General features: G+C 40.2%; 1 protein-coding gene across 1 annotated transcript in view; it reads left to right on the top strand.

Annotated features, from left to right (window-relative positions):
* The window catches only part of nbas (NBAS subunit of NRZ tethering complex), a 185,629-nt gene that overhangs the window by 175,088 nt on the left and 8,322 nt on the right, over positions 1 to 2,219 (top strand). The window contains 1 exon segment of the mRNA XM_032542394.1: positions 16 to 150. Coding sequence (XP_032398285.1) covers positions 16 to 150 — 135 coding nt within the window.

The raw sequence follows: 2,219 nt of genomic DNA, 5'->3' as shown, positions 1-2,219 counted from the left end.
TTCCCCCCCCCCCAGTGTATCAGACGTATAGCCACCCTGCTGCTCCAAAACCAGCTGAGCCTCCAGCAACCTGCACTCAAACTGATGGCAGAGAGTGGTGATGAGCAACTGCTGCAGCTGACTCTGGATCAGATCAACAGCATGACAGCAGTAAGTCACATTGTAATATCCAATGCGGAGTCCACTGCATGGAGCACAGTTTAAATGCAGACATCTTTTCAAATATTCAGTTAAACATTTTGTCTCTAGAACTTCAATAAATAGTAAAAAATTCACTTCACATCTTCATATTTCTTTTTCTGATCCAGCCAAAAGTCAAAACCCAAATGTTTTCAGTTTACAGTGACATCATTTTGTGAAACAGGTATTGTTTTTCATTAATTTAATCATCTGATGACCCCTCTGATTTATCTAGACAGCCCTTGGGGGTCCCAAACCCCCAGTAGGTAACATCATTCTTGTTTCTTTTCTTAGTGTAATAAAAGAAATAATGTAATAATGTGCTAAGAGGCCTGAGATAAAATATACTGTATACATACTGTATTTAAAAAAAGTATGAAACAGAATATAAATAGTGACGTACAAAAAAGGGGAAAGAAGATGATTTCCAGCCGACCATAAAAACCTCTTCACCGTCGTAAGATAAGAATGAAGTTTTCCAAATGAATATCAACATTGAAATAAGCATTTTTCATCCACTTGCTACCTGTCTTGTGGTTGTGGAAAGACACAATTGGATAGAGAGTAATAGTTTAAGACTGTGTGGTTTGCTCTCCAATGTTTCCCGATCAGATAAGCAATTGTCACAAAGTAGGCCTCGCAGACCCAGCAGACCCTGTCTTTGTTCCTGGATCAGATAAGAGAAAGCCACTCTATTAGGTGACAGAGCCCCTATTACATGAAACCTTAAAGCTCTTATATCGGCACACCTGAGCAACACGCTGCTTTTATCCCGGAAATGAAAGCGGTTTCGAGGGAGGCAGGATGTTAAAGGTTAGGAAGACAAAAGATGTGTGATTTAGTTGTGGGAAGTAGAAATTAATTGGAAAGGGGATGGATGTTTGCAGAGAGAAATGGGAAGAGATGGGAAATCAGAAAGACTGATGTATGGGAAAAAAGTAAAGTAGAAAAAGACCAAGACAGAAATAGAGAAGACAGAGCAGGGTGCATAGCCTGACTGGAGCGCGGTTGGTAGGGGAGGAAAGACCGACAAGATAAATCAAGAAGAGTTGGAGAGGGTCTTTATGAATTGAATGAGACAGGTAGTGTGTCACACTGCTATAAGAAATAATCTCACATTGGCCACCTAAGAGCTGAACGAAGGGGTGCACGTTCGGTGCAGCACAGAACGCTGTTCATCTGAAGATAACGTCAACGGAGACAGAGAGAAATTGTCTCACATCTAATACATCTGATAATGTGTTGGCTTGCAGCTTCAGCTGCATGCATGTGGGTCAGATCCAGTTATTTCAAAAGCTTATCAGACGACAAAATACTAACGCTCGGATGTAAGATTGATGTCTGGAAAATTATTAGTTAGCAACTATATATATCTTTTTTTATTTTGTCTTTGCGATGATTGTGAGGTAAAAAATATAGCAAATGCTCAAAGTAATATACCAGGAATGTGTACTTGCTTGTATTTGATTGGCCACAGCAGCACCGTGCCAGAGGATGTCGCATTGTGGTCTGGCAAACCTTTTTTAATTTATTTTTTATGCTGGATCACTTCTTATTGCTAGACTAGCTTTATTCAAATGAAGGAAGGAGCCGCACTAAAATCAGTCTGAGCACGGCCTAGGTTTGTGGCCTTCTGTGGCTGAGTAACTAAATAACTTAGACTAAATTGTATGACATTGGCAAAGTACATTTGATATGGATCAGTCACATCATGGCTGATAATCAGTGCGCTTCATAAGGTTGCATTGGTGGCGATACCACAAGAGATCCGTGCCTTCCTAATAGTATCTCTGGCTTAGAGCTCCCAAAACTTAATAGACTGAAAATTACAATTACAAGTAATTTGGTTGAACCGACTCTCTAACATGATTGAGTAGTTCACTGCTCTCTTTTTAAACCTTTGTTTTGCTGGCTCATTTTTCACCATCATGACCAAATAGAAGCTGATACAAGACCCACCTTTTATCAGATCTAAAAATAGCCTGGACTCGTCATCAACCAGCCATTAGCAGATCAGTAGATCTCATCAAAGGAGGGGG

This window comes from Etheostoma spectabile, chromosome 18, assembly GCF_008692095.1.
Source record: "Etheostoma spectabile isolate EspeVRDwgs_2016 chromosome 18, UIUC_Espe_1.0, whole genome shotgun sequence".
In the NCBI taxonomy this organism is placed as follows: Eukaryota; Metazoa; Chordata; class Actinopteri; order Perciformes; family Percidae; genus Etheostoma; species Etheostoma spectabile.
This window is presented reverse-complemented; position numbering and strand designations above follow the sequence as displayed.